General features: G+C 60.3%; 4 protein-coding genes across 9 annotated transcripts; 3 read left to right on the forward strand and 1 right to left on the reverse strand.

Annotated features, from left to right (window-relative positions):
* Window positions 1-26: 26 nt before the first annotated feature.
* CA14 (carbonic anhydrase 14) lies at window positions 27-4,089 on the reverse strand. Its single transcript, XM_064498812.1, has 10 exons — window positions 4,035-4,089; window positions 2,837-3,007; window positions 2,617-2,759; window positions 2,425-2,520; window positions 2,259-2,325; window positions 827-984; window positions 604-730; window positions 491-511; window positions 316-400; window positions 27-232 (listed from the first exon to the last, which is right to left on the reverse strand). The coding sequence occupies exons 1-10, from the start codon at window positions 4,087-4,089 to the stop codon at window positions 151-153; spliced, it is 1,005 nt and encodes a 334-aa protein (XP_064354882.1). The 3' UTR covers window positions 27-150.
* Window positions 4,090-6,146: 2,057 nt separating this feature from the next.
* CIART (circadian associated repressor of transcription) lies at window positions 6,147-8,363 on the forward strand. Of its 3 annotated transcripts, XM_064498983.1 has the most exons (5): window positions 6,147-6,347; window positions 7,013-7,332; window positions 7,432-7,507; window positions 7,643-7,721; window positions 7,831-8,363. In XM_064498983.1, exons 2-5 carry the CDS (start codon window positions 7,042-7,044, stop codon window positions 8,060-8,062), a joined length of 678 nt encoding a protein of 225 aa, XP_064355053.1. In that variant the 5' UTR covers window positions 6,147-6,347; window positions 7,013-7,041; the 3' UTR covers window positions 8,063-8,363. The 3 variants fall into 3 exon arrangements, with proteins under 3 accessions (XP_064355053.1, XP_025976257.2, XP_064355052.1); XM_026120472.2 differs by lacking the exon at window positions 6,147-6,347 and having other exon boundaries at window positions 6,378-7,332; XM_064498982.1 differs by lacking the exon at window positions 6,147-6,347 and having other exon boundaries at window positions 6,378-7,332; window positions 7,859-7,997.
* A 511-nt stretch (window positions 8,364-8,874) lies between these two features.
* On the forward strand, window positions 8,875-10,487 carry MRPS21 (mitochondrial ribosomal protein S21). The gene is made up of 3 exons (XM_064499121.1): window positions 8,875-8,932; window positions 9,205-9,301; window positions 10,249-10,487. Exons 2-3 carry the CDS (start codon window positions 9,219-9,221, stop codon window positions 10,427-10,429), a joined length of 264 nt encoding a protein of 87 aa, XP_064355191.1. The 5' UTR covers window positions 8,875-8,932; window positions 9,205-9,218; the 3' UTR covers window positions 10,430-10,487.
* Window positions 10,488-11,375: 888 nt separating this feature from the next.
* Window positions 11,376-26,287, forward strand: PRPF3 (pre-mRNA processing factor 3). Of its 4 annotated transcripts, none has more exons than XM_064499118.1 (17): window positions 11,376-11,542; window positions 13,972-14,153; window positions 15,162-15,292; window positions 18,559-18,705; window positions 19,238-19,321; window positions 19,431-19,651; window positions 20,087-20,128; window positions 20,224-20,530; window positions 21,205-21,371; window positions 21,981-22,063; window positions 22,676-22,819; window positions 23,133-23,232; window positions 23,884-23,997; window positions 24,093-24,211; window positions 24,812-24,895; window positions 25,217-25,278; window positions 25,607-26,287. In XM_064499118.1, the coding sequence occupies exons 2-17, from the start codon at window positions 14,009-14,011 to the stop codon at window positions 25,751-25,753; spliced, it is 2,097 nt and encodes a 698-aa protein (XP_064355188.1). In that variant the 5' UTR covers window positions 11,376-11,542; window positions 13,972-14,008; the 3' UTR covers window positions 25,754-26,287. The 4 variants fall into 4 exon arrangements, with proteins under 4 accessions (XP_064355188.1, XP_064355189.1, XP_025976258.1 ...); XM_026120473.2 differs by lacking the exon at window positions 11,376-11,542 and adding an exon at window positions 12,032-12,188; XM_064499119.1 differs by lacking the exon at window positions 20,087-20,128.
* The last annotated feature ends 389 nt before the right edge of the window (window positions 26,288-26,676 follow it).

Consider the following 26,676-nt stretch of genomic DNA (forward strand, 5'->3'; position numbering starts at 1 on the left):
GTACTACGGCAAGGAGGAGGCTTTGGGGAAGGGGGGGGGGAGGCCTCTCGGGGGCCCGGCACGAGGACGGGGGTCCCGCGGGTCCCAGCTCCGTCTGCCAGACGGGGCTGAGACCTGCCGGACTCGCGTCGCGCGCGGGGAGGAGGCAGCTCAGAGGCGGTGGCCGTCGTCGGAGGCCGGGCGGCGGGTGGAGGATTTGAACACGACGTCCTGCGCCTGCGTCCTCCTCGCTCTGCCTCGGCGGGGGAGAAGAAGGGCTGAGACGGGGGGGACCCTGCGCCCCCGTCCCCCCCCTCGGGGCACCGCTGCCCTCACCGCATCCTCTTCGCCACGAAGTAGCCGGCGAGGGAGAGGCCGAGGCAGAGGAGGACGGCGCCCGCGACGATGGCGACGATCTCCCCTGCGGGAGCCCGGGGGCAGTCAGGGGGCCGGGGGGGCGGCAGGGACCCCCCCTCCGGCTGCTGCGCCCGCGTCCCCGGCCGGGCCCTACCTGCCGAGCGGCCCCGCGGCCCTGCAAGACAAGCGCCGGCGCTGAGCTCCGCTCCCGCCCGGGGGGACGCGGGGAGGGGGTGGCAGAGCCCCTGTCCCCCCCCCGGGCCTCACCGGCGGGGACGGACACCAGCACCAGCCGCTGGTTGAGGCTCTGCGGCGCCCGAAAGTTGTCCACGAGGCGCTGGGGCGCGGGCTGCTCGGCCGCCGAGGCGAACAGGGCTCCCTGCAGCTGCGCCAGCTGGAAGGCAGCCGGCCCCGCGTCCCCCGTGTCCCCCGTGGGCCCTGTAGCAGCCGGGGGGGCGCGGGCGGCCCCCCAGCACGGGGCGGGCGCTACCTGGGCGCTGCCGATGCGGACGGGCTGGTGGAAGACGCTCCAGAGGACGCCCTGGAAGCAGGGCGGGGTGGTCAGCGAGCCGTTGTAGCGGTAGTAGTGGTCCAGGCGCTCGGGCAGCAGCTCCCGCACGTTGAAGGAGGGGATGGAGGTTTCCTGCCCTGGGGGGGCGGCGGGATGAGCGCGGGACGACCCGCCGCTCCTGCGGTCTCATATCGCTACCTAACAGGCTGTAGCTGCTCCCTGCTGTCTTCCTGGCACTACCCCCTTGCTCACACAGCTGCTGTCCCCCAGGAACTACCCACTCGCTCGTGCAGCTGCTGTCTCCCTGGCAAGACCCGCACCCCTGCACAGCTGCTCTCTCCCAAGCACTACCCACTCGCTCGCAGAGCTGCTGTCTCCCAAGCACTACCTGCTTGCTTGCATGGCTGCTATCTCCTGGGTACTACGCACTTGCTCACGTGGCTGCTGTCTCCCAGGCACTACCCGCTCGCTCGCACAGCTGCTGTCTCCCAGGCACTACCCGCTCGCTTGTGCAGCTGCTGTCTCCCTGGCAAGACCTGCACACCCGCACGGCTGCTGTCTCCCAAGCACTACCCGCTTGCTCACGTGGCTGCTGTCTCCCAGGCACTACCCGCTCGCTCACACGGCTGCTGTCTCCCAAGCACTACCCACTCACTTGCGCAACTGTTCTCTCCCAGGCACTAACCACTCGCTCGCGCAGCTGCTGTCTCCCTGGCAAGACCCGCACACCCGCACGGCTGCTCTCTCCCAAGCACTACCCACTCGCTTGCAGAGCTGCTGTCTCCCAAGCACTACCTGCTTGCTTGCATGGCTGCTCTCTCCCAAGCACTACCCTCTCGCTCGCGCGGCTGCTGTCTCCCAGGCACTACCCGCTCGCTCACACGGCTGCTGTCTCCCAGGCACTACCCTCTCGCTCACACGGCTGCTGTCTCCCAGGCACTACCCTCTCGCTCACACGGCTGCTGTCTCCCAAGCACTAACCACTCGCTCGCGCGGCTGCTGTCTCCCTGGCAAGACCTGCACACCCGCACGGCTGCTGTCTCCCAAGCACTAACCACTCGCTCGCACGGCTGCTGTCTCCCAAGCACTACCCGCTTGCTCACACGGCTGCTATCTCCTGGGTACTACCCGCTCGCTCGCACGGCTGCTGTCTCCCAAGCACTACCCGCTTGCTCACACGGCTGCTGTCTCCCAGGCACTACCCACTCGCTCGCACAGCTGCTGTCTCCCAAGCACTGCCCGCTCGCTCGCACGGCTGCTGTCTCCCAGGCACTACCCACTCGCTTGCAGAGCTGCTGTCTCCCAAGCACTACCCGCTCGCTCACACGGCTGCTGTCTCCCAAGCACTACCTGCTCGCTCGCACAGCTGCTGTCTCCCAGGCACTACCCGCTCGCTCGCGCGGCGCCTCACCTGCGTAGCGCACGCTGCCGAGGTGGCGCAGGATGTTGTCGTAGGCGGCGTTGGGCTCAGCGCCGACCTGCCGGAGGGCACCGCGCGGCCGTGAGGGCCGCGTCTGCCCCGGGGTGGGGGGGGGAGTGGGGGGCACCGCGGCCGTCCCCGCGGCGCCCGGCCTCACCTCCAGCAGGACGGCGAGCACGGCCAGGCCGCCCGCGTGTCGCTGGGCCTCGCCGGCGTCGGCGAAGCGCTCGGCGTCGTAGTGCACCACGTGCATCTGCGGGGCGGAGCGGCGGCTGGGCGCCCCGCGCGGGCAGGGGGGGCCCGGGGGGGGGGGTGCGGACCCGGGGGGGGGGGGGACGGCGACCCTCACCTCGGCGTCGGCGCGCCGCCCGTCCAGGAGGTGCTCGGAGCCGCCGGGCCGCCCGCCGCGGCCCCAGTGCAGGTGCAGCTGGGCAGCGACGAAGGCGCGGGGCAGCCCGTGCAGCCGCAGCGCCCGCGGCAGCGCCAGCACCACTGCGGGCGCAGGCGGGTGGGCCGGGCGCCCCGGGGGGGGGTCACCACCCTGCGACCCCCCCCCCGGTGCCGCTCACCTGTGTGGCCGTTGTTGGCCAGGCTCCAGGCGCCCGCGGCGGTGCCCCGGGGCCGCAACGGAGGCAGCGCGGGGTCCGGCTGCGCCCGCCGCGTGGCGATGTCGATGGGCGACTGCGCGCGGCCCCCGCACGCCGGGAAGCCCTCGGCCCAGCGCTCCGGCCCCCGCGGGCCTGGCGCGGCGCTCAGCGGGGGCCCAGGGGGGCGACCTCCCCCCCCACCCCCCCCAAGGAACCCCCGGCACCCCCCGGGTTCGCACCCCGCTCAGCCCCGGCCCGCGCTCCCGCTGCTGCGCTCTGCTTCCCCCACGTCGCGTTTCCCCCAAAATTGCGTTTTTCCCCAAAATTGCATTTTCCCAAGAATTGCATTTCCCCCCAAATTGCCTTTTTCCAAGAATTGCATTTCCCCAAGAATTGCATTTCCCCCAAAAATTGCATTTCCCCAAAAAATTGCATTTTCCCAAAATTGCATTTTCCCCCCAAATTGCCTTTTTCCAAGAATTGCATTTCCCCAAAACTGCCTTTTTCCTAGAATTGCATCCCCACCACCACCATCGCGCCCCCCCATTGTGTCCCTCCCCCCATTGCGTCCCCCCCAGCACCACCACTGTGTCCCCCCCACTGCGTCCCCCCCACTGCATCCCCCCCAGCACCACCACTGTGTCCCCCCATTGCGTCCCCCCCATTGCATCCCCCACCCAATTGCATCCCCCCCATTTCATCCCTTCCCCCATTGCATCCCCCCCATTTCATCCCTCCCCAGTTGCGTCCCCCCCCACACACACACTGCCTTTCTCGGGGGGCTCCCTCCCTTCGCGCCCCCCCACTTCACCCCCTCTTGTGCCCCCCCAGCGCCGCAGCCGGCCGGGGTGAAGCGGGGCCGCCGGGCTGGCCGCGGGCCTGGGGGGGCCGGGGGGGCCCCTCGGCTTATGTAAGAGCAGCACAAAGGAGCCATTGGCAGGTGCCAGGAGCCGAGCGGGGGGCCCAGGCGTCCGGGAGCCCCGCGGGGGGGGGGGGTGTCGCAGCCGGACGCCTGGGCCCCCTCCTGCTCGGGGGTGGCCGGGGGTCTCGCTGGGGTCGGGCCCCGCTCACCGGCGTAGCTCCACTGCCACCCTGCGCGGGCAGAGCCGTCGGGGGGGCCCGGGGGGGCGACGCCGCCGCGAGCCCGGGCGCCGTCGGGGCCCCCCGGGGCGGCACTTACCGGCGGCGGCCAGCGCCGGGGCGAGGCCCCGCAGCAGCACCGCGGCCAGCAGCATCGTCCGCCGGCCCCGCCGCCGCCGCCGCGCTTATATGGGCCGCCCCCCGCCCCCCCCCCCCCCGGGGCGGGCTGAGCCCGGCGGCCCCGCGCCCCCCGCAGCCGCGCACGGGGCTGGCGGCGCCCGGGGAACGGGGCTGCGCGGCGGCGGGGGCCTGGGGGCGGCGGGGCGGTGGGTGCAATGGGGTGGTGGGTGCAGGGGGGTCGTGGGTGCTGCGGGGTGGTGGGTGCACGGGGCTGCAGGTGCAATGGGGTCATGGGTGCACGGACGGGGCGGTGGGTGCACTGGAGTCATGGGTGCTGCAGGGTCATGGCTGCGTGGGCTGCGGGTGCAATGGGGTCCTGGGTGCTGCGGGGTCGTGGGGGCTGTGGGGTCGCGGGTGCAATGGGGTCGTGGGTGCTGCGGGGTCGTGGGTGCACGGGGCTGTGGGTGCAATGGGGTCCTGGGTGCTGCGGGGTCTTGGGTGCACGGGGCTGTGGGTGCAATGGGGTTGTGGGTGCTGCGGGGTCTTGGGTGCACGGGGCTGTGGGTGCAATGGGGTCGTGGGTGCTGCGGGGTCGTGGGTGCACGGGGCTGTGGGTGCAATGGGGTCCTGGGTGCTGCGGGGTCTTGGGTGCACGGGGCTGTGGGTGCAATGGGGTTGTGGGTGCTGCGGGGTCTTGGGTGCACGGGGCTGTGGGTGCAATGGGGTCGTGGGTGCTGCGGGGTCGTGGGTGCACGGGGCTGTGGGTGCAATGGGGTCCTGGGTGCTGCGGGGTCTTGGGTGCACGGGGCTGTGGGTGCAATGGGGTTGTGGGTGCTGCGGGGTCTTGGGTGCACGGGGCTGTGGGTGCAGTGCGGTTGTGGGTGCTGTGGGGTCGTGGGGGCTGTGGGGGCTGCAGGTTCCATGGGGCCATGGCGCAATGGGGTCCTGGGTGCTGCAGGGCCTTGGGTGCTGCGGGGTCATGGGTGCACAGGGCTGTGGGTGCAGTGGGGTTCTGGGTGCTGCGGGGTCGTGGGTGCACAGGGCTGTGGGTGCAATGGGGTCCTGGGTGCACAGGGCTGTGGGTGCAATGGGGTCCTGGGTGCAGTGGGGTCGTGGGTGCACAGGGCTGTGGGTGCAATGGGGTCCTGGGTGCTGCGGGGTCGTGGGTGCACGGGGCTGTAGGTCAGTGGGGTGCTGCAGGGTCTTGCATGCTGGAGGGTCTTGGGTGCCGTGGGGTGGCGGGTGCGTGGGGCTGTGGGTGCAATGGGGTCCTGGGTGCAATGGGGCCCTGGGTGCAGTGGGGTGGCGGGTGCAGGGCCGCGGGTGCCCCCCCGCCCCCCCCGGCTGCAGCTCCCGCCCGCGGCGGCGGAGGGCGCCGCGCCGTCCACGCGCCCGCCCGCGCGCATGCGCGCGCGCACAGGGCCGCGCGCCCGCGCGCACATGCACCGACACGTGCGTCCCGGCGCGCGCGCGCGCCCCGCGCCTGCACGCGCCCCCCCGCGGCTGGGAGGGGGCAGCGCCGCCCGCCGCGCATGCGCACCGGCGCCCGCACGCACACACGTGCGCACACACGCGCGCCCGCCCCGGCCCCATTATGTAACTGTCCCGGCGGGAGGGGCGGGGGGGGTGGGGGCGAGCGCGAGCCGCCCCATTGGTCCGGCCGGGCGTGACGCGGCGCCGCGGCCGCGCGCCATTGGTCGCCGGCGGCGGGGGCGGGCCCGCAGCCCTATTCATGCGCGCGTGTGGGCCCGCGTGGGCTCGGCGGCGGCGGCCGCGGGGCCCGGCCCTGTCCTGCCCGGCCCCACCCTGCCCTACCCCGCCCGGGAGCGCCGGGTCTCGGCCGCGCCCGGGGCGGGGGGGCGCCGGGCGCTGCCCCCGGCACGCGGCAGCCCCGTCCGTCCCCGGCACACGGTGTCCCCGGGACGCTCCGTCCCCAGCTCGCGGTGTCCCCGGTCACGCGGAGGCCGCGGCCGGTGTCGCCCCCCCCCCCGCCCGGGACCGTCCCCGGCGCCGCGCGCGCTCCCGCCGAGCCACATGTAGGGGCGCGGCCTCGGGCCCCGCCCTCCCGGCCAATCCGCGCGGCGCCGCCTCGCCATTGGCCGACGGGGAGAGGCGCCGGGCCAATGGGCGCGCGGGGGCGCGGCGCGCCGGCAGGCACGTGCCGGGCCGCACGTGGCCGCGTGGAGCCGGCCCGGAGCCGGCGCCGGGGGCGGGACCGGGACCGGGACCGCGGCGGCGCCGGGCAGAGCCGGGGCAGAGCCGGCGGCGGCGGCGGCGGCAGCAGGAGGAGCAGGTGAGGCCGTGGGTACCGGGGGGCGCCGGGCTGGGGGGCCAGGGCGGGTCCCGGTGGCCGGTCCCCGGTCCCGGTGGCCGGGGGCGGGCGGTTTCCCGAGGGCCCCCCGCGCCGCGTGTGCCCGCATCCCGCCGCCCTGCGCGCTCCGCATCCGGGTCAGCGCCGTGTTGCCGCGTCCCGCCGCCCTCCGGGGCCCGCGGCCTGCACGGGGGGGGGGGGGGGAGAGGGCACCGGGGACCCCCCCCCCCCGCAGAGCCTTACCGGGGGCACCGGGGACCCCCGCAGCCCCGGGGGGGGACGACACCCCCAGCCGTGCCATGGGGTGCCGCGTCCTTGGGGCACGGCCCTGCGGTGCCCCCTGCCCCCCCCCAGCATGGGGCCCCCGGCAGCACCCGGTTCCCCATCCCCGGGGAGCCGCCGGCACCTGCCGCCGCACCGGGGCAAAGGGGAAGCGACCGGGAAACGTGGCTTTTTCCCCGGATTTTTTTATTTTAAGGCCTCCTATACGGTGCCGGCCGCCTCGCCCCGGGGCGGGTGCCGTCCCTGTGCAGGCAGCGCCGGGCGCGGGGGAGGCCTGGAGCCGGGCCCTGCCCTGCACCGCGGACGTGCGGGGGGAAAAAACGTGGATTTGGGGGTTTTCCTCCCTTTTTTCCCTCCTCCTTCAGTCGCCTTTCGGGCCGGGACCGTCGGCGCCATGGACCCCCCCGGCAGCGACAACGACCTCGGCGCCTTCCCCTCGGATGGCGACGGCCACGTGGGCGCCCGCCGCGGCCCCCCCGCCGCCACCGCCACCACCCCGCCGCCCCCCCGGCCCCCCCGCCGCCGCCGCCGCCCCCCGGAGCGGAGCCGCAAGCGGGCGGTGGCGGGGGGCTGCCCCGAACGCGCCGTCCCCCACGGAGCCAAGCGGCAGCGGGGCGGCACCGCGGAGCCCGCCGACAGCCTCGACCCCCCCTCCGCCGACGGCGACCGCCTTTTCGCCCAAAAAGTGAGTTTTGCAACGCCAAAAAAAAAAAAGAAACCCCCCAAAAAGTCCGGCCCTGCCTCGGTGTCCCCCGGCTCACGGCCGCCCTCCTCTTCCTCGCAGTGCCGCGAGCTGCAGGGCTTCATCCGGCCCCTGGCCGAGCTGCTCCAGGGGCTCCGGGCCGGGCGCTACGAGAAAGGTGGGTGCCGGCCGTTCCCGCGCGCCGGAGCATCGCCGCCTCGCTCCGTTTTCCGCCGTTTCCCCAGCCGGCGGGATGCGGGTGGGCTGTCCGGGTCGCTGGGCTTCGGCCTCACGCCCGCGCGCGGCTCTGCAGGGCTGAGCACCTTCCAGCAGAGCGTCGCCATGGACAGGATCCAGCGGATCATCGGCGTCCTGCAGAAGCCCGAAATGGGGTGAGTTTAGCCCCGAGCGGGTGCAACATCCCCACGGTTCGGGGACCCCTCGGGGTGGGGGGGAAAAACCCCCCCGGTGTGACCGGGCGCCGCCGCCGCTTCCCCGCAGCGGGCGCTACCTGGGCACGCTGCTGCAGGTGGAGATGATGCTGAAGCTCTGGTTCCCCCACGTCGCCCCCAAAACCGCCCGGTTCGGCGTCGCCCACCCGCACCCGCCGCCCGGCTGCACCCCCCCGCCGCCGCCGCCGCCCGCCGCCGCCACCCCGGACCCCCCCGCCGCCCCGCGCCACCGACACGCCGCGGACAGCCGGACTGGGACGCCGCCGCCGCCGGACCCCTGACCGCGGCACGCGGCGCTTCGCGGAGCTGCTCCTTCCTTCGCTTTAATTATTTCCGCTGCCTTTTGGGTTTTGGGGGGTTTTTTATATAAAAAAAAAAAAAAAAAAACGGGACGGTTCCGGCGTGCGGGGCGCTCGCTCCCGGCGCTCCTGTGCCTTCACCCCGCGCCGCCCGGCTCCGCGGACCCCTCGGATCACCGGATCGCCCCGGATCCACCGGATCGCCGCCGGGGCCGGGACGTCTCGGCAGCGCTGGGCGCCCGCGTCGCGCCCGGGAATAAAAGCGCCCGCGGGGCCGCCCGGCTCCCGTGTTCCTCCTTCCTCCCGCGGCGCCGGCCGGGCTTGGGCCCTCGCCCGGGTCCCCGGGGGGGACGCGGTGGGGACGCAGCTGCCCCCCAGCTCGGTGTCTCTGCCCGGCGTCTGGGGGTGGGTCACGCGGGCGGGGTGACATTGGCATCGACCCCCCCGGCCATGTCCCGGTTTGGTGGCACCTGGTGGCATTGGCCCTGTCCTGGCACGGTGGCACCCGCCTGTGCTGGCCGTGTCCCGGCATGGTCACCCCCCCCCCCCCCCCCCGGCCATGTCCCAGCCCTGTGACACCCCCGCCCGTGTCCCGCCGTGGTGGCGCCGGGCCGCGCTGCCCCCCCCCGCCCCCGCCTGCGCCTGGCACCGCGCGGCCGCGCCCGCCCCCACCCCGCACGGCCCCGCCCACCCGCCGAGGCCCCGCCCCTATCCCGGCTCCGCCCGCGCGGCCGAGGCCACGCCCCACCACGCGCCAGCCCCGCCCCTGACCCCGTTGCCATGGCTCCGTGGGGGGGGGGCGGGGGCAGCGCGGCCTTGGTTCCGGTTCCGGGTCGCGCGGCGGTGGTGGCGGTGAGTTGCGCGGGCCGCGGCCTCCGGCCCCTCCCTCCCGCCCGGCCCGGGCGGGGGGCGGCGGCGACGGGCCCGAGCGGGGCCCCGGGAGGGGGGAACCGGCGCTACCGGGGCTTTGGGGCGGGGGGGGGGACTGGGACCGGCCCTACCGGGGTCTCCGGGGCGGGGGGGGGGGGACTGGCCCTACCGGGGTCTCCGGGGGGGGAACCGGCCCGCGGCGGGGGTGTCCCGGGGGCGGCGCGGGGCCGGCCCTGATCCCCGCTGCCCCGCAGAGCCGGCGCGCGACATGGCGAATCACCTGCGCTTCATCGGCCGCACCGTCATGGTGCAGCAGGGCAACGTGGAGGCGGCCTACGGCGCGCTCAGCAGGCGAGTGCCGGGGGGCCGGGGCCGGGGGGGGCCGCGGGGGGCCGGGGGGGAGCCGACGGGGCCGGCAACTACTGTCTCCGAGCCCCTCTGAACACCTGCTGCTTTTGGTGGCGATTCCGCTGGAAAACGAGCTTTTGCCTGCGCGCGGCGGAAACCCTCGCGCTCGGGCAAGAAGAGCCGAGGGCTGATTTGAAACTGCTTTGGGTCCGGCTCAGCTCGGCGGCGGAAATAACTCACAGGCTCGAGCACGTGCGTAGCAGCTTGGCGTCACGCAGAACGCTCCTTCTGCCCCCGAAACCGCCCCCGATGGAGGCCTTCAGCAAGCGGCATCCGCCCGCGGGACAGACGGACGCCGCAGCTAAACCGACCTCTACCGACACTGGAAAAAACATCGCAGCTCCGGCTCTCCGCACGGCCCGGGCTGAGCCGGTGCTGGCACTTAAAGCCAAAACTCTTTAAAAAAACAAAAAAAGCAGGTTTGAAATAAAGCCACTGCGACGCCAGCTGCGTTTTTGACCTCGCAGTGTGGCAGAGCGGCAGCAGGCGATTCGGCAGGCAAAGGAAGCGGCGGAAAAGCCAAGATCGAGGCCGTCGGCGCTTGAAAAACAGCCGGGTTTAAGCCCGGCTGGGGGCAGAGCGGGTTATGTCGCTCCTCCGTGCAGCCGCCAGCAGGAACGCGTCTCGAGGACGTCGGAAAAGACCCTGTGCAGCGGGGGAAAACGTTTCCCGCTGGGAACCGCGGTGGGGAGAGGGAAATGCTTTAGGACCTGTGATGATATATGTATTTTTTTGCAATAACGGCTTGTAAGCGGAACGGGTCGGGACGGCTGGCGATCCTTGCGTGCACCGAGTTGGGCCAGGCGCCGGGGGGTTTTGCGTCCCGGGGGCAAACGGGGGGCGGGGGCGTTGGGGCTCCGCGGCGGCTGACGCGCTCTCGCTGCCCGCAGGATCCTCTCGCACGACGGCATCGTCGACGACGTCAAGCGGCGGCGCTACTACGAGAAGCCGTGCCGGCGGCGGCAGCGGCTGGCCTACGAGGCGTGCCGGCGCGTCTACGGCGCCGAGATGGCGCGCAAGCTGGCCTTCCTGGCGCGCAAGAGCCGCCCCGACCCCTGGCTGGGCTGCTAGCGGGGGCCGCGCCGCGCCCGGGGGCCGTTTCTGCGCGTGAATAAAAGGTGCAAAGCCAGGCGCTTCCCCGCGTCTCGTTTCGGCGGCGCCAGGAGACGCCGCAATCGCCCCCTCGGGGCTTTCGGGGCGGCGCCGGTCGCTTCGGAGCCCCCGTTACGCGGTTTTGTCGGCCTCCCCCCTCCGCCGGCAGCAATCGATCGCCGCTGCTGACCCCAGCGCTGCTCCTGGGGGGGGTTCCCTGCCGGGGGGGCGGCCCTCATGGTGCACGCTGCCCCGCCTTTGCACGCTGCCCCGCGTGCCCCCCTTGCACGCTGCCCCTTGCACGCCGCTCTGGCAGGCTGCACACCACCCCTTGCGTGGTGCGTGCTGCACGTCCCCCTTACTGCACACGGCCCTTGCACACCACCGCTTGCACAGTGCACGCCACCTTTGCACACACACCTTGCACGCTGCGCACGGCCCTTGCACACCACCTCCTGCACGGTGCATGCTGCTCTTGCATGCTGCTCCTTGCACACTCACCCTCCCCCTTGCCTGCTGCACACAGCACTTGCACACCACCTCTTGCATGCTGCTTCTTGCACACTTTCCCCTCTTGCACGCTGCGCACAGCTCTTGCATGCCGCTCCGTGCACGCTGCATGCTGCCTTTGCACACCACCTCTTGCACGGTGCATGCTGCCCTTGCAGGCTGCTCCTTGCACACTGCACGCCGTGCACGCTGCTCCTTGCACACTTCCCCTTGCACACTTCCCCCTTGCACGCTGCTCCTTGCACGCTCCCGCCCGCGCAGCGCGCGTGCCCCGGGGCGCGCGCCAAGGGGGAGCCCTACGTCACCCGCCGACGTAACGCGAGGAAGGGGGAGGAACCCACGTGACCCCGGCGGCGGGCGGGCGGGCGGCATCACGTGCGGCGGGAGCGCTGGCCCCGCCCCACCCGCCTCTTTCCCGGCACCCCCCGCGCGGGCGCGCGCAGGCGCCGTGCGGCCGTTTCCGCTTCCGCCCCGACGTGCCGTCGCCGTCCGGGCCCTGCCGCCGCCGCCGCCCGGGCCGGGCCCTGCGCCGCCGCCGCGGGAGTGCCGAGGCCGGGCCCCGCCGCGGGGGGAGGCCGCGCGGTGAGGAGCCGCCGCCCGGCGCCGCGCCGCAGGGACGAGGGGGGCGGAGGGGCCGGGCCGGGGGGGGAGCCGGGCCGCGGGGCCGCCGCTCCCGCCCGCGGCCGGTGTTTGCGCGCTCCCGCGGCGGAGGAGGGGCCCGGGGGGGGGCTGCGCGCGGGATGCGGGGCTTGAGCCTCCCGCCGCCTCCCCAGGTTACCCGAAACCGGAGTTTCTGCCTGGCCTCGGGCGCGGGTTCGCGCGTGACGTTAACCCCTTTTTTTTGGTTTTTTCCCCCGGAGGAAGCGGTTGTTTTGCCCGCAGCGCTGTGGGAGCGTCGCCTTCAGGCGGTTCCGGGGGAGCGGTAAAGCGAGGGGGGCCGCGGGGGTTTATCTAGATTTAGGGGCGCGTTACGCGCTTCGGCAGCAGGTTTCACGTCGGGGTTCAGTGAGTTCTGTCCCTCGCGTCGTGCCCGCGAGCCGGCGTGACGCACGCGGCGTTGGGCGCCTTGATGCTGCTGGAAGAGGCGCCTATAGAAACCCCGGGGTGTATTTGCTCTCCCGATATTCACCCGACGAAATGCCACTAAACCTGTCACAGTTCTTCGTTGCACCTTATTGAACGACATAGGTTAAAGCTTAGTACAGAGTTTAGGACAAGGATGAATTGTGTAAGTTTTGGATTTACTAATATATGTATACATTTTATATATATGTAAGCATATATGTAGCTATGATTATCAATATTGCTGATAAAGTGTAGTAATCAATTAATTTAACGTACCTTGAACCTCAGGTAACTTTATTGTGAAGCGCTGTGTGCCACGAGTCAGGAGTTACAGCTGAAACGTCGTAGTAACGCGCGTTTGATCTGTATCTGATTCCGGTTTTTAACATGCCTCTGTGAAACAAGGCTGCGGAGACTTTCAGCCGTCTGCTTTGCGGACCATTGGGAAGTCTCTCGTGGAAGCGTAACCCCGCTCCGGCAGCTGTTCTGAGCCTGTAGCTTTGCTTCTCTTGGTTACTTCCTGCGGACCCTAAATTAAAAACTATTTTATTAGAATTAATGCCGAAAATCTTAACTTTGTGGCCCTCTCTTTATGAGCCTTATTCTAGGCAGCATCTGCTTTCTGTTTAAATAGACCCATATTAACATCCCGCCTATGCAGGCCTTTTCTTCTGAGGAAGAAACGTCTAGGTCAAACCTGCTTCCTTAAGAAGATTTTCTCCCGTTTCCAGATAAAGGAGACTTGGTTTCCAAATCAGATTAGTGGCTGGGGGCATAATTAAACATTATTGCATTTGCAGACTCCAGCTGACATGACAAGCCTGAACCGCTAGTGACTAACGGTGAGAGGTTTTTGTCTTGGACGTCTGTAATTTGCCGCTAGGTTTGAAACGGTCGGGCTGGGAAATACGGTGCTCTCGGCTTGCCCAGAGCGGTGCTGGTTTCGGGAGCAAACGCAGAGGTAGTCGGGCACGTGCTGAACTTGAAGCGTTAGGAAATCTATTGCCTGAATAAGATTTTCAAACTCAGCCTTAAGCAGAGCCACAAATTTCCAGGCTCTGGGCCACATGCCACAAAATGAATCGTGTGTCCGGGCTCGTGTAGCGAGGCGGGATGGGACGGGCGGGAGATGGTCTCTTACTGTGGGTTGCGGCTTTAGTCTCTCCCTGGAGTGAGCAAAGGGCTGCAGTGCTTCATACTGCGAAGCACGGCGTGTCCAAAGCAGCGAAAGGGAGTAGGAAAGGTTTTAAGTAAGTATATTTTATATATAGAGGCCTTGGAGCTCTGCCATGCGCATGTACACACGCGTTAGATTTTCCCGTATCTCCTTCGAGTGTTATTTAGCCCACGTTGTTCAAGACGAGCTTGTTGCATCCGCTGTTTTAAAACCGGTGCGTAGCAAGTTGGTGCTTTTCATGGAAGGTGGACGAGTCTTCGTCCGTTACTAATTAGCCATATAAATAAGTAAAGCCACCGCTGTGCCTGGCACCGGTTGGCTCCCTGCCTTCGTGGGAAAAGCCGAGGGCTGAAGGGACACCTCGAAACCGAACCTTCCCGTCCTGTTTGGGATGGTCCTTGTGTGGAAGCGGAGCCCGCTCTGCGCCAAGGTGCTGCTTGCTGCGTTTCGCGCATCTTCCCCGAGGGAAGGTGGGCTTGTTGGCAGGATTTCGGAGGTGCAGGGACTAGTCTCGCTTTTCCTGCGGAGCTCCAGGGTAATCTGTGAGCATGGTATTTCCCTTAGGAAGGTCTGGTACTTTGTCTTGTCTGGTTGGATTGTAGGCTCCTTGCTGCTGAGACCTTCCTCTCCCTGCTTCTTAGCTAATTTTAGCTTTCATTTTAAAAATAAGCAAGCAAAAGCAATCTCCAAGAGCTTTCACCAGTTGTAAGCTTTTCTTTTTCTTTTTTTTAACTAATTGTAATTTTTTTCTTGTCTGTCTGCTTTTCAGGTACAAGCAAGAATATTAAAATCAGCTGCTAGCCAAGATGTCGCTCTCCAAAAGGGAGCTGGACGAGCTGAAGCCATGGATCGAGAAGACGGTGAAGCGAGTTCTGGGCTTCTCGGAGCCCACCGTGGTGACGGCGGCGCTGAACTGCGTCGGCAAGGGAATGGACAAAAAGAAAGCGGCCGGTATGTCCCTCCCACGTGCTCCGGCTCCAAACCTGCGGTCGTTTTAGAAGCACTCAGACCCCTTGGTAGAGCAAGTAGAGTGTAAAATGGGCGCACAATAAGCAGATCCTGGGCAGATGCTTAAAATCTGCCCATTAGTTAATTTGTTTATGTGGCATATAGCATGGAATCCGTGTCCTACAACGTTTTGGGGTTAAACAGCACAAAACAGCATCCGTCTCGTACACAAAGCAAGCAAGACGGATGCTTTTCTCAATACATGGAGCAAGTGAATGAACTACAGATTTCCTCTGAAATAGGAGGAGTATGTTGGAGTCGCCCGTTAGTAGATGTTGTGTTGCATTTGAAATAGCTTTAAGTCGGATTTAAACTCCGCTCCCGTATTCTGGGGAGACTGACCCAACGCTGGCCGTGCCGAACTGCGTGGCGGGTCACCGTTTCGATAGTGGTTGAGGCTGTCGGTGTCCAGCAGACGAAGGGGAGATCTGATTCGTGTTGAGCTGGTTTTATATATAAAAACCTTGGAGCTCTATCGTACTCGCGTACACACGGTGATTCTGGCTCACCCTAGACATGGCAGAGGTGAGTACGGACAAATCCACCCAAACAGGTGACGTGTTCAAAAGCCTTGGAATTTGTTACGATAACTTACTAAGTAAAAATGAACTTAAGGCCCCTTTTTCTAAAGGAATATACTCATAATGCTTTTATCTGGTGGCTTTTTTGACCATTAGTTCCCTAGTATTTTCTAGTGGAGGCTTGGACTCCCATGTGGTGAATTTAAATTTCCTGACAGCAGCATTTCTTTTTGCTCGTCCTTTTCCTGACCCTTGAGCAATGTGAATCTGGAGATCCCAGAGGCCTGCGGAGCACAGGTCACAGGCCCGCTGCATTAGTTAGATTGAAGCCACCTTTAACAGAGTTTTATGGCTTTGCAGAGTTTTCTCTTCCTCCGTTCATTCCAAACAGTGAATTTTGCCATTTACGCAAGCTCCTCTTCTTCTCCAGACCACCTCAAGCCCTTTCTCGATGATTCCACTCTGAGGTTTGTGGACAAGCTCTTCGAAGCGGTGGAGGAAGGCCGAAGCTCCAGGCACTCCAAATCGAACAGTGACCGGAATCGAAAGCGAGAGCTGAAGGTGAGCCAAGGACTGATTATTGATTGGTCTTGTCCTGTTGTTTGATCGCTGTGGAGGCAGCGCTGGTGCTCTGCCACGTTTTCCTCTTCCAGAGAGGTACAGCTTGTAATGCTTAAAGTTCAAGAGAAAAGACCCTTCTCCATGATGAAGTGTGTGAGCCTTTACCTTTCAGTTCTCCTTACCTTCTAGTGAGGTAGCGAAATGCTTTCCTCGGTGGTGTCCAAGTCTGGAAGCCTGGGCCTTTGGTTTCTTTAACAACCTCTGTTAGGCTTGTGGAACAGAGTAACTTAAATAACGGGGCTCAGTCTCTCCGTTTCCTTTCTTACTCCTTTATCCGCTGCTGCGTTTCGCAGTGTTGAGTCTTCGCTGCCTCGCAAGCTGGGAGTCCGGGTAGGGTGTCCCAGCTCACGGTAGCTTCCCGTTGCTCTTCCTCGCTCAGACGTGCCGTGTTTCAACCTGCCGGCTGACTCTCCCGTCGGTGAGCACGTGGGTCTTTCTGCGGCGGGTTATCTGGTGGGTTTTCGTTCTCTCTCCGTTCGCTGGAGCTCGTCTGGAACCCACGGAGGGCAATTTTTGGCAGCCTCTTTTCCCCCACCATAGCAGAAGGTTAATTGCAGCAAGGATGTAATATTCTCTGATGTTTCTCCCATCTAACACTTGTCTGGGATGGTGGAAGTCTTGTGCATCCCAACCTGTTTTCACCTCCTTTGTTCTCTTGAAGACTTTACTCGCCACCTTCTGGAATTGCATTTTTTTCATCACTCGCATACCGAGTTTAAAAGTGGCTACTCTACCTGCTGTTCCCTGCTTGCAAAGTAAGTTCCCTTTCGCTTTTTCTGAGGTTCTCATTTTATGGTAATCTGTGTTTCTCTATAACATTTGTTTAGTCAGCGTTTAACCTCAGTTGCCTAGAATAACCCCTCTGAGAATTTGGATCTGTGCCTTTTCATTTGAAACTTTTTTTTCTGCTGTCTGGCTGAGATTTTAACACGTGCCAGAGAAGGGTCTCCTCCAGATACGTTAATTGGGTACAAAACAGTGCATTTAAACAGTTTGCATCCTGCAGATTTGGTACAACCTGAGGAGCAGCAGCGCAACCTTCTTGTTTTACATTGACACTTTGCCTCAGCCTGATCCGGAGTGATCCGGGTTGGGGTGTCCTACCTCCGTACCAATGATGGTAGTTCAAAGGTCTTCAGTCTTCCGCAGCTTTCTCAGTCGTGGCAGAGGTGCCGATAAGCATCCTTCAAGTATTTCTGTGCTGTGGACCCTTTTTAATTTGGGTATTGGACCCATTTTAGTTTGGGTGTTAGGCTGGTACATCCGCTGACTTCAAGTACTTTGCCGAGCTGCCATGGGGCTGTTAGAAAACGAGGTTTGGGGCAATGCTGTTTTCTCTTGGTGGCACTCCTCACTGCTCTTGCTTTTGACGTCTTGGGGAGATGGCGGAGAGGCAGGAACACCGTGAATCACGTAGCTGCTTGGCACTTCATGATAGAGCAGAACTGCAGACTGCAACTTTGTGTAGCGGCTGTTGCGGTCCCGTAGCTCTGCTAACGTACACGGGTCCTGCGTTTCTTCAAAAGTTGAATTCAGACTCGCAATGAGAATTATTTTGCCCACTTTCAAATTGTCTCGTCCTCTGATCTTCCTTGTGACATCGACTGGCATACTGCAGGACGTTGCAGCGGAGAGAGGGAAGGGAGCAGCATCCTGCTAAGTGACGGGATCTAACGCTGGCAGCTGAAGCAGAAATCGGTCTGGGTGTGGGGGCAGGCGACTCTCCTCCAGGGAAACGTCCTCTTGGGTGTCTTGCGTGACCTCAGACGGTTGGTGGTGTCGGCTTCCAAGCTAACCTGAAAGCAGGCCGTGGAAGCAGCGGAGCAGCCCCATCTGTGTCTCTTGGGTGCTGGTATGGGGAGAGGTGTCCCCTCTGCCGAATCATCAACCCCTCTCTCTGGATTTGCCTTTCTTGGGGATCCTTCATCAAGATCTAGATCCATCCTGACTGTGCTTTAATGTGGGAGGATCTAGTGAAACTGTCACATCATGGTCACAGCAGAATGATATTAGCTTTCCCTCACTGCAGGTTTTAGAGTTGAGTTTATACTTGCGCACTTAGGTCTGTAGCAACGAGCAGTGGATTAATTCAAAATACTACTTACTGGTCATGCGAGCTTCTTCAGCACTGTCTGGCCTTCCTCCTGTCTCCTCGGTTAACTTTCGTGGGGTAGGTCGTTGCTTGGGAAGTTTCAGGAACTAAAACGTAATGGTCTACACACTTTATACTATGGGCAAGTCCTTTCTCTTGAACTTGTAGGTTTTCCAAGAAGTACCTGTGTCTGGATGAGGATGTGTCCTTGTAGAATATGAACCATTATAGTGAAGAAGGGATTTCAACTAACGCTTGCAACCGGTGTGTATATTTTCTTTTCAAATAACACCTTCACACACAACACCGTAACACAGTCACGTGGACAAATCCAGTTTGCCATACGTAAAACCATCACTAACTGAATGAAATACGTGGCCGCCCTCGCACAAGCACACTTCCCCAACATAAAATTCCGTGTAAAGTGCACTTGCCCTTTTGTTTTGTAATCTCTCCACTTAATGCTAGTCCGTCGTTGCTCTTCCTGCTCTCCTCAGTGCACTTCTTGCAGGAAGCGCTGGGAGCAGCTCGGTTTGAGCGCAGCGTCTTTGGCTCAGAGCCGGCTCTGCTGGGCTGGAGCGCGAGCGAATCGCTGCAGCTGCACCAGACCCCGGTCCGGGGCTGCGTTCTCCTTTTGGCGAGAATACGGTCGGGCAGTGCAGCTCCCTCCACCAAATCCTCCGCAGTTGGCTGAAGTCTTGGCAGCCGCTTTGGCCCAGTCGGGTCAGTTTGTGTGCAGGCTTTCTCTGCCTCCCTGCGTAGACATGTGAGACCTTAGCTCTCCTCAGTGCCTCAGAAACAGAGCTGCCTTTGAGCACCTAAAAACGATGGTGGCTTCTCCACAAGCATGTCCTTGCAGTGTCTCCCATCCCTCGAGTTGTCGGATGGTCACTGTTGATACGTCCCTGGTGGGGAACCAGGGCGCATTCTTCACCGATGCAGCATTAACAGGAGGCCGGCTTGCGGGCCTGGAAATCCTTTCAGCCACAAGGCAGTGTTGATGTTGTGTTGGCTGGATCTGACTCGCATGGCGGCTTCTTATTTTAAAGGAGCGACAACGAGGAGAATTCTTTGCCTTTAACCACAGTTTTCCCGCTCTCTCCTTTTATGTTAGGATGTGTTTGGCGATGACTCTGAGGTCTCCAAGGAATCTTCTGGTGTCAAGAAGCGACGCATACCGCGATTCGAGGAGGTTGAGGATGAGCCTGAGGTTATTCCAGGTCCGCCTTCGGAGAGCCCCGGGATGCTCACCAAGCTGCAGGTGAGCCTTGCTAGGCTGCGTTGCATCCGCTCTGCCGCCCAGAACGGAGCTGCCCATGTCTGAGATCTTGAATCCTGACATGGTTTAATGTTTACTTTTTCTTATCCTAATTCATGTCACAAGCTGAGCAAGCAAATGGCAAGCTGCTTTTGGCTGTCCTTTGTTTGCTGCAGATGTTGCCTGTGGGTTGGGTTTTTTTCCCCCCACAAAGCTCATCAAGTGGGTGAAGTCATCATGTGGGGAAAGCTTGGATGTTCTCTTTGCAAATGAAACGTGCAAATAAAGTTTCTGTCTAAGCTGGGCCAAATGGGAGAGGAAGGAGTCTTGGCAGACAGTGCCTGTGCTGTTAGATTGCTTCTCTAGGGCTGGAGGTCATCAGTTGAAGCAGTTTGAGGCAATTCTGTTTTCACTAAGCTGTCTCGCATACATTTGCAGCTGCAAATCACAGAAGAGGTGGGGTCTCCGTTGCTGAGGGCCCCTTCTGTCCTTGGTAGAGCGAGGAAGAAAAAACTGTCCAATTCTGTTCCCACAGATCAAACAGATGATGGAGGCAGCCACCCGTCAGATCGAGGAGAGGAAAAAGCAGCTGAGTTTCATCAGTCCTCCGACGCCACAGGTACCTACTGGAAGTAGCAGGCAAATCCCCTGGTCTGTGTTTCAGCTAGACGCGTTGACCTAGACGTGCTGGAACAGGCATGTGACAATGCTTGTTTCTCTGTCAACAGCCAAAAATTTCTTCTTCATCCCAATCCGAACGTCTCCCCATCGGCAACACTATCCAGCCCTCCCAGGCAGCAACGTTCATGAACGATGCCATCGAGAAGGCCAGGAAAGCTGCCGAGCTGCAAGCCCGAATTCAGGCTCAGCTGGCCTTGAAACCAGGGCTTATAGGCAACGCCAACATGGTGGGGCTGGCTAATCTGCACGCCATGGGGATTGCACCTCCGTGAGTACCTGCAGTTTGCTGGATTACCGTGTAATTCTGGTGACGTCACGCCAGAGTGCTGACGGAGGGTTTCTCCAACGCGGTGTTGATTCCTCAGCGGTGGCCTTCAAGGCTGCGGAAGGAATGAGCGTATTAACGGGGTGAAATGGGGTTGCTTTTTCCCTGGGGAGGACTCTGGCAGCTTCCGTATGCGAGAGTTCGTTCGGGCTGTAGAGATGAGACTTAACGTTACCGAGAGGCCTGTGGCGTAGCTGGCGGCTTGTGCTAGAAGCCCGGCCGCCTCTGAGGCTTGTGGCCGTGCCCCGACGTGCCGCCCCCAGGGAATCGTGCTTTGGAATGGTCGAACTATATAAACTGTTGTGCTTCCTTGACATAAGACTGTGGCTGATGTGTAACTGCCCTGAAGTGGCTTGATATCTCCTTTCTCTTGATTAGAAAGGCATTACCTGGACAGATGAGAGCTTTCACAAATCATAGGTTAGTCCAGTGGCTACCATGGAAATGCATCTCTTATTTCCTTTGAATTAATGCCGCAGTTGCATTTTAACGCGATGTATCTGTCTTGCCACCAGGAAGGTGGAACTGAAGGATCAGACAAAGCCTACGCCGCTGATCTTGGATGAGCAAGGCCGAACTGTTGATGCGACTGGTAAAGAGATTGAATTGACTCACCGCATGCCAACCCTAAAAGCAAACATCCGAGCTGTGAAGAGAGAGCAGTTCAAACAGCAGCTTAAAGAAAAGCCCTCCGAAGACATGGAGTCGAACACTTACTTTGACCCTCGGGTCTCCATAACCCCAGCCCAGCGTCAGAAACGCACCTTTAAGTTCCATGAAAAAGGCAAATTTGAGAAAATTGCGCAGAGGTTGCGAACGAAGGTATTTGAGGTCTTGCCATGCTAACTGAGAGCACAGAATTGAGGGTTCAGTTCGGGATGGGAGATGACTCTCCTCTCCTGGCATGCGAAGGGAGCTGTGTTCACTTGGAGTAAGAAGTTTTTCAGTGAAGTCACCTGAAACTTTTGTGTCAGCGTTGTTCTTGTGGGAAAGGCAGGCATCCAGATGAGAACATGTTTGTGGAAGGTGTTTTCTTACAGCTATCTTAACTTGATGGAAGACAAAATCTTTTTTGGGGGGGACAAAAAGTTGGAAATTTCCAAAAGGAATTGACCAACTTCCCGGCCAACTCTTCTTTCCCCAGAAATAATCACTCTAGAAGTAGAGATTTAAATGAATCTTAGTAAAATGCCAAAATTCTTGGGGAGAAAGGGAGAGAAGAACTTTATTAGAGAAAAGTCCATGGACGTGGTGCCTAGGGAGACGCTATTTTGGGATTGTTCAGTGATCCTAGAAGGCTCAGTAGTAGACCAGATTTTGGCAAGTGTGTGAGCTTTTGCAAAAGCACTCCATCATCACATACTCTGTGGTTTCTTTTGTGGTCTGCTTCAGCTTAAAAAAAAGAAAAATAAAAAAAAAAGAATATTGTGCTTATTTTGGAGGTTGTGCTATTTTGGAACGACCTTTATATGTCACTTTCCTCTCCTTGTTCTCAGGCGCAGCTAGAAAAACTGCAGGCAGAGATCTCTCAGGCTGCCAGGAAGACCGGGATACACACTTCTACCAAGTTGGCCCTTATCACCCCCAAAAAGGAGCTGAAAGAGGGGGAGATCCCGGAGATAGAGTGGTGGGACTCCTACATCATCCCTAACGGCCTCGACTTGTAAGTATTTTACTCGCGAGGTTTTTGATCGTTCTGCTGTAGGAGGAAACTCTGGGAGTTTCTTGGGGGTGACGCAGTGGTCTCCTGAAGGACTCTGCAGATGCGCAGCACTTCTGCAGATCGAGCCATGTATCTGCTTGAGCTGTCGGATTCAGATGGGCGCTAGGTTTGTTCCAAGCCTGTCTTGTGGTGCCAGGCGGTTGCCGTTCTGTGCTGCGAAGGCAGCGTTCCTGCTGTGAGCGCAAATGGACTGCCATGGAGTAATTTTGGCCAAAAGGTGGTGGTGCTCTCTCCAAGCACGAGTGACCCTTAACGTACAAGTCTCATTCGTGGCTGATTTGTGGGAAGTCTGCCTCCGAATCATGAAATGTAGGTGGATATTTCATGATTTTAGAGCGCTGGGGAAGACACCTACATATTAATATTATGCTGCATTATGTCTCTTTCAGCATACCAAGCCCTGATTAATGCTTTGGGTCAGGTTCTTGTGCATGTCAAATACCCTTCAGAGCTGGCCCAGGGGAAGTGTTATTCTTTGGCCTGTGTTGAAGGGAACGCAGGAATCCAGCCTGGGAGGTTTGCAATGATGCCCAACTCTCTCCTTTCTAGAGCAAGAGGAACACCATCAAAGAGAGAAGAATACTTCGGGATCACAAACCTTGTGGAGCACCCAGCGCAGCTAAATCCCCCAGGTACCGTTGCGTAGCGGTCCAGCCTCAGACCTCTCTCGGTTTTGGTTGGCTGTGGTGTTTAAGCTGGACACAAAACACTCGCAATTGGAGGGACAAGCCAGCATGGGAGCCCTCACTTGTAATCCTGTGACTGCTGTCTCTTACCACTGTGAGAGAGAAATCACACCAAAATAAATCTTAAAGCTTTGCTAAGATAGCTGAAATCTGGAAGGAGAGTCTTTGCCTGTATGTCAGAGACTTCAGATAAAAACAACAGCGGTTAACTGTAGTCCGCTTCTCTGTCGGTAGCCTTCCACGTGCTGCGCTGGGGTAGTAGTGCAGACATGAGAGAGCTGTTCATCAGGTCGATTCTGACATTCTCGCTTCAGGAAGAGCTATAAAATAACCACAAAGCGTTTTACTTTTTGATATAAGTCTATAAATAGCAAAACCCTGTTTTCCTGCATCTGATGTAAACAATCTGCAGCGTTGCAGAGCTCAGATTGTCAATAAAGTGTGAATATAGTGGAGTGTGGCTAAGGCTGTTGCCCAGGAGTGGCTGCAAGGCAGGATTTTTGTCTTGCTTCTTCAAAAGCAGATTTAGGTTTATCTTACCAGCGTTTCTCTTCCCAGTGGACAGTGACACGCCAGTGACCCTGGGCGTTTATTTAACTAAAAAAGAGCAGAAGAAGTTACGGCGACAGACCCGGAGGGAAGCACAGAAGGAGCTGCAGGAGAAAGTCAGGCTGGGCTTGATGCCACCGCCAGAGCCCAAAGGTAAAGGACTGCTGTGGCGGAGGGGCCGCGTGCAGCGCCAGGCCGACACGGGTCGTTGGCTGCCGAGCCAGCGGCGTGGGCCGGACGGGGTGGTGGTGGGAGCTGCAGCAAGCAGCGCAGCCTGGAAGGGAGCGCGTTTTGGGCATACCAGTATGTTTGTATTGGTGTGTTCGGATACTTACCCGTGCGGTTTACTTGGAAGCCTGCAAATGCCCCTCATGTTTCTGTGAAATACGCTGTGCTTAATCGCACCTTGTGGCAAGCTGGCGTCTGGTAGGAGCTTCTAACAGTTCCGCTCTCGTTTTCCTCGCAGTAAGAATTTCCAACTTGATGCGAGTGCTGGGGACAGAAGCTGTTCAGGACCCAACGAAAGTCGAAGCTCATGTTAGAGCACAGATGGCAAAGAGACAGAAGTAGGTGGCATGTTCTTCGCTTTTGGATGGATTTAGTATTAGTGCTGCGTTTATGTTCCTAGAGAATGAAATCCCTGAACTGACGTAGCAAAGCAGGAGCGGTGTAGTTTTCTCGTGTTGCCTTTGCAGCATATTTCAGAAGGGAGTTGGGTCTTAATGACCTCATCAGTTCTTGCCCCCTCTCCTGCAGCCGCTGGAGTGGCCTCGTGACCCGTGTTAAATGAGTTACTTGTGACGATGACTGCTTGGCAAATTGCCATTGCAGCGGTTACTAATGCACATTTTCGGGGAAGAGCCCAAGCATGAGATGAAGCGGGGAGGCTGAATTTCCTCTCCGAGAACACTTAGTGCCAACTAACGGAGGGTCTGATCACAAATGGCGTGCAGCACCGCTCTTCGTGCCTTGCGGCTGGCACCGTCTCCCCGTGTTCTCCCATTAGGCTGTTGAGATGCTGTTGGGTGACTGGATTAAAAAAAAGACCTAGTGCTTCTAGTTCAGGCAGGCGAAGGCAGAATCTGGGGAGGAGATGAAGCTGCTGTGGGGCCTGTGGAACGTGTCCTGTGCGTGAGAGCAGAAGGATCAGTTTGGCTGCTGTAACAGACATGCAGTAGGCTGCAGTTCTGCTTATCGCTGCGTCTCTTCCCATCCAGAGCTCATGAAGAAGCAAATGCTGCAAGAAAGCTAACAGCAGAACAACGAAAAGCGAAGAAAGTTAAAAAGCTCAAAGAAGATATTTCACAGGGAGTTCACATAGCTGTGTACAGGTGAGTGCCGAGCTGTGTGCTCTTGGCAGATTTTTTTCTTCCGTATGCCTATTTCCATTAGACCTGACAAATGACATGTTCTATCCTGTCTTTAGGGTCAGAAATTTGAGCAATCCAGCAAAAAAATTCAAAATTGAGGCGAACGCTGGCCAGCTGTACTTAACAGGCGTGGTGGTTTTACACAAAGACGTCAACGTGGTGGTGGTAGAAGGAGGTGAGGACTTTGGAGATAGGCTTTTGCTCACAACATAGTGTTCAAAAGCTTGCCTTAAGCAAGGATTTGCATGTGCAAATCACTGACTGAGGTTTATGGAAGGATGAGGAGAGCAGGAGGCAGTTTGAAACTCCCTTAATTATGGTTTTAATGGGGTTAGCACTGCCTACGGAGAGCGTTATAATCCAATTAGAAAACCCAGAGCACTAAATGTTGGAGGAAAGCATCAGTTAAGTGTACTTGATTTGAAATCTTGATGCTCTCAGGGGGTGCTCAGAGCAAGCAGGGTCTCAGCTCCGAGTCTGCTGCAGCACTCGCTGTTTGCATGGTTCTTTCTAAGTATTTTTGTAAGGTTTTGCAAGAATCTCTTTTGCAGCAGGAAGTACTGAGAACTAGAGCTAAGCATTGTACCGAAGGCTGCAGGAAGGCTTGGGCCAGGGATTACTAGTGCTGGAGCTGGCCTGGCCCGTGCCTGTCTTGCCTGGTCAGCTGAGTGCGCTTTGAAAGGCTCAGCTGTATTTGCAGATGTCATTGTGCTGCTGCTTAAAACCTTCTAAAAACTCACAGAACTGTGTGAATGTGAATTTCCATTCTCTCCAGGCCCGAAAGCACAGAAGAAATTCAAACGTCTTATGCTCCATCGAATAAAATGGGATGAGCAAACATCAAACACAAAGGGAGAGGGTAAGTGTAAAACTGTGCGGGGAGGGGGGTGGCAATTAATGACTTGAGAGAGAAGTTTTTTCTAGAGTTTTGCAAAGTAGACCTGATTATAATTTAAATGCAGCGCTCTGTCATGCTCCAGGAGCCACTGTAGTGCTGGTCCTCTGCTTTAAATGGCAAAAAGCATCAGGGTGTGTGCGTGGGGAACATTTTGCGACCTGCAGGTGTTTTGGTGTAATACAAGAAAGGGGGGTCAGAGGTGGCGTGAGGGGTTGGTGACTTAGCGGTGGGAGTTGCTGCTGTGTCATGGCCTGGGGGACGAGAACTTGCTTTATTTTTCAGATGATGACGAGTCTGATGAGGAATCTGTTAAGAAAACAAACAAATGCTCTCTGGTTTGGGAGGTGAGTGGCAGCTTTAATTAAATATGAGTCCTGGGGGCTGAGACTGGGCTGAAGCTGACCCTGTAACAGAGCAGCTGAGGCAGAAGGCACTTAATTGTTCTGAAGCTTTGGATCAGATGAAATCCCGCTGGCTTGACTCTTTCTGCATGCATTTAAGTATAGCAGAATTACAAGCACTTCCCCCTGCACGGTGTAACCCACACCTAGTGCGGAAGTCTGGCTAATCACTTGCTGGACTATTAAAAAGGTTTTTTTCCTGGGGTTCCTGTGTTCTCCAGCTATTTTATCCTAGAAGTGCATCAAAAAAAAAGTCTCTTTTCTGTTTCAGGGCACAGCAAAGGATCGCAGCTTTGGCGAAATGAAATTTAAGCAGTGCCCCACTGAGAACATGGCACGGGAGCACTTTAAAAAGCACGGAGCAGAGCACTACTGGGACCTGGCCCTGAGCGAGTCCGTGCTGGAATCCACAGACTGAGGGTGCTGCCGCCCCCAGCATTCCTGTTCGCTTGAGAACGATACCTCGCGGGAACTTGGACGAGCCCCTTCCTCCCCTCCGGTCTCCACAGTACAAGGCATATGATTAAAGAAATATTTTTTAAAACAAACCACAGTTACACTTGTTTTCTGGATGAATTCAGCTCTTGGAGCTCGCGGTGCGAAACCGCTGGATGGTAGCAGCCAGCCGCAAGGCTGCCGTCAGCTGTGCTTGTAGGTGTCTCTTGCTTTCTCTGGAAAGGATTCAGTTTTGGGGTAGTGGGAGAGAAACTGTTTTCAGAACTATCTGTAGTCCTTCAGGAAAAACGAGCGGTCTCAGACTGAGGTACTAGCGCCTCGCTCCTGGCCAGGGTGCTTGGTGCCTGTAAAGGGCGTTTCCTCGCTGGGGAAGCGGTTTGGGTGAGCCCCGTGGTCAAGAGGGCAGGTAAGGAGCGGTGGAGTTTGTAAAGCAGAGTAGGAGACGGGGACTTAGCCCACATCCTATATTTACATAATAAACTTTTTTTAAAAGGAAGCCCAGGCTGTGTGTGTTTGCATCGCTCTGCCGGCAGTGGGGGGGTCCCGGGGGCCGGGCTGGACTCCCGCCCGGGTGTTTTACGCTAGAGGGTGGACGGAGCCATTTCACGGACTCCTCTCTCCAGCTGGGGAGGAGAACTAACAGCAAAAAAAACCCAAATTGGGGAAAAGCTCGCAAAGCTGGGAAAAAGCTCGAGCTTTTGGCTGTGAGGCCTCGGTGGGGGCTCGGGGGCGGGTGGGGGATGCTGAGCGGGGAGGGGGGAAGCCGCGGTGCGTTAGGAAAGAGCGAGGCCGGGTTTTGCGCAGGGACGGCGCCTTTCGGGCCCAACAGGGCCGCCCCGCCGCTGGGCACCGCCATGCTGGCGCGCGGGGCACGCCGGGAGCGCG

This window comes from Dromaius novaehollandiae, chromosome 29 (genome assembly GCF_036370855.1).
Source record: "Dromaius novaehollandiae isolate bDroNov1 chromosome 29, bDroNov1.hap1, whole genome shotgun sequence".
NCBI classification, from domain to species: domain Eukaryota; kingdom Metazoa; phylum Chordata; class Aves; order Casuariiformes; family Dromaiidae; genus Dromaius; species Dromaius novaehollandiae.

Bases quoted from the DNA above. Each gene is read 5' to 3' on its own strand.
- CIART (XM_026120472.2), top strand. From the start codon at position 6,721: ATGGGGCCCCCGGCAGCACCCGGTTCCCCATCCCCGGGGAGCCGCCGG. The intron at 7,508-7,642 runs GTGGGTGCCGGC...GCGGCTCTGCAG, and splicing joins GGCCGGGCGCTACGAGAAAG to GGCTGAGCACCTTCCAGCAG. The intron at 7,722-7,830 runs GTGAGTTTAGCC...GCTTCCCCGCAG, and splicing joins CTGCAGAAGCCCGAAATGGG to CGGGCGCTACCTGGGCACGC.
- CA14 (XM_064498812.1), bottom strand. From the start codon at position 4,089: ATGCTGCTGGCCGCGGTGCTGCTGCGGGGCCTCGCCCCGGCGCTGGCC. The intron at 3,008-4,034 runs GTAAGTGCCGCC...GCGCCGCGCCAG, and splicing joins CCCGGCGCTGGCCGCCGCCG to GCCCGCGGGGGCCGGAGCGC. The intron at 512-603 runs GTGAGGCCCGGG...CTTGTCTTGCAG, and splicing joins GCTGGTGTCCGTCCCCGCCG to GGCCGCGGGGCCGCTCGGCA.
- PRPF3 (XM_064499118.1), top strand. From the start codon at position 14,009: ATGTCGCTCTCCAAAAGGGAGCTGGACGAGCTGAAGCCATGGATCGAG. The intron at 24,212-24,811 runs GTGAGGACTTTG...CATTCTCTCCAG, and splicing joins CGTGGTGGTGGTAGAAGGAG to GCCCGAAAGCACAGAAGAAA. The intron at 25,279-25,606 runs GTGAGTGGCAGC...TTTCTGTTTCAG, and splicing joins AATGCTCTCTGGTTTGGGAG to GGCACAGCAAAGGATCGCAG.
- MRPS21 (XM_064499121.1), top strand. From the start codon at position 9,219: ATGGCGAATCACCTGCGCTTCATCGGCCGCACCGTCATGGTGCAGCAG. The intron at 9,302-10,248 runs GCGAGTGCCGGG...CGCTGCCCGCAG, and splicing joins GCCTACGGCGCGCTCAGCAG to GATCCTCTCGCACGACGGCA.